General features: G+C 28.0%; 1 protein-coding gene across 1 annotated transcript in view; it reads left to right on the top strand.

The window, feature by feature from the left end:
- The window catches only part of LOC108686980 (UPF0602 protein C4orf47-like), a gene marked incomplete at its 5' end in the record, with an annotated part of 5,514 nt that overhangs the window by 1,094 nt on the left and 2,175 nt on the right, over window positions 1-2,245 (top strand). The window contains one exon of the mRNA XM_018192515.1: window positions 1,216-1,486. Coding sequence (XP_018048004.1) covers window positions 1,216-1,486 — 271 coding nt within the window. The remainder of the gene's footprint in view (window positions 1-1,215; window positions 1,487-2,245) is intronic.

Below are 2,245 nucleotides of genomic sequence, written 5' to 3' on the forward strand. Positions count from 1 at the left end.
TGGGTAGGCTAATATGAGCATTGTTAAGGATAATATGAGCACAAGAAATTTTTTGTAAGAAATTATATAATTATAAATATTATATTAATTAAATATATATGGAATAGTTTATTAGAACAAATGCCAATCAAATGTTTGTTTAATATAACCAAAAATAATGTTACAAATATTTAGTAAATATTATCAAATGGTAACACTTTGATAATAATTATTAAATATTTGTAAAAGTAACATTATTTTTGGTTAGTTTAACCAAACATTTAATTAGTATCATTTCACTATACATTTAATAGCTGTTACCAAACTCTAAGATCCAGTTTCACAACTTATGATTAACTCTTAACCATGATTTAACTCATTCTTTATTTTTTTCTAATGCTAGAATTGAATAGAGATAAGAAATAAGTTAAATTATGGTCAAGAGTTAACCATGAGTTATGAAACTGGGCCTAAGAGGACCAACCACTGCTAAAATATGTATACTAATGTACAGCAATTGCTAAGTATAGCAATACAATATACTGTATTGCTAGTATTACTATTGTATTGTTAATATTGTTATCCTATGTATTGCCGCCCGCGCAATATTGCCAAATATTATTAATGTATTGCTATGTACTATTATGTATTGATAGTATTGATGTATTGTTAGTACTGCTACTGCTTGTATTACCTGTTTTATTACTGTATTGTTTTATTACTGTATTATTGTGCAATTATTTTTAAAGAAATATATACTTGCCATAGTGGTTGACCCCTTGGCAGACTCTTTTTTTCAATATACGAGTGTAAGGAATAATGAAGATGATTACACAATCATGCATATCCGAAAAACTTCCGTGTTTAATAAATCAGTAATGATTTCGGGATTTTATGAAGTTAGAATGGCCCAATATTGTTTACTTTATAAATATTAATATGCAGAACAAAATATCTTATCTCAATGTAGGTTGAAGATCTTATAAAGTTAAAGGAAAAACGTAAAAAATAAAACGAAAAAAAATAACGTATGTACTTATTTAATATGATAAAGTATATAAATTTAGATCAAACTTCGCAGCATATTGGAATGTCGCGAAGATAGATGCATCTTTTTACAATAGTTGGTACCAGTACCAACGTTACAGAAATGTAAAGTGTGCTTGTTACCTGCAGCGCTCATAATATCCGATCCTATCTTATATCAAGTATAATTTTACGACTCAAATCTTTCAGATAAAAGACGAGAAAAGAAAGATCGGTGGTCGCATGCTACCGACATCCCCATCGAAGAAGCACTCGACGCCCGGGGACTGGTATGGATGCTTTGCTAAATCTTCTTACTTTAATCTAATGCCGAAAGAAAAAGAGAAAACAAAGCCACTTCCACCTAATATGAAGATCAAGCCCAATCCGCTTGGCGGCCCAGGATACGCGAATATTTGCTTAAATCCTTATCCATCACACTCTCACGAGCCTTACGATCGCATCAAAAAAGTAGGTGAAAGTAAGTGCGTCTTCGTTCACTTACGATATAATCTCCGCTCAAACAATTTTCGATAAATTTGAAATATATAATCTAAGAAAAAATGCATAAATTTTATGCTGAAAGGAGATATGCTGAAAATGGGTGTTTTTAAAATAGCTTAAAAAGAGATTAAACTTTTTGTTTATATTACAAATAAAATAAACTATTGCTCGTTTGTATAACTCATGGTAGAGATTTATATTAAAAGTAGTTCATTTTGATAGTTGAGCTGAATATAATAAGAGCAGGAGTCATGTGTATTTGCATTGATGTTGAATGAATTTCTTCCCTTATTTTCTTATCTTATTTCATGTATTATAAAGCATTTTGAAATCTATAATTTATTCGCAAAAATACTTCTTGCGAAATATTTTACAGACCGTATTGATGAAAAACATAATATGAAAAACATAATAAGTTTAATAAATAACGTTAAATATGTACATGACTTTTTAGTAATATATATATTTTTAGCAAAAATTCTTTATAGTTTTTTAAGAGGTTTATCAGAGTCAATATATAATTATTATTTGTTAATTTAATTTGTAGTATTATTACCTCAATTTCAATTTCAGATAGCGTTTTAACACTGAAAACGAAATCAGAGCGCAGTTTATAAAACTGGAGATGTATATAAATTCATACTAAAATTTTATTAAGCACTAAAATTTAACTGAGAGAGATTGAATTCGAGATTGAATTAATAATTTGAATCGTATATATATATATATATATATA

Source organism: Atta colombica, unplaced genomic scaffold (assembly GCF_001594045.1).
Source record: "Atta colombica isolate Treedump-2 unplaced genomic scaffold, Acol1.0 scaffold198, whole genome shotgun sequence".
Taxonomy (NCBI): Eukaryota; Metazoa; Arthropoda; class Insecta; order Hymenoptera; family Formicidae; genus Atta; species Atta colombica.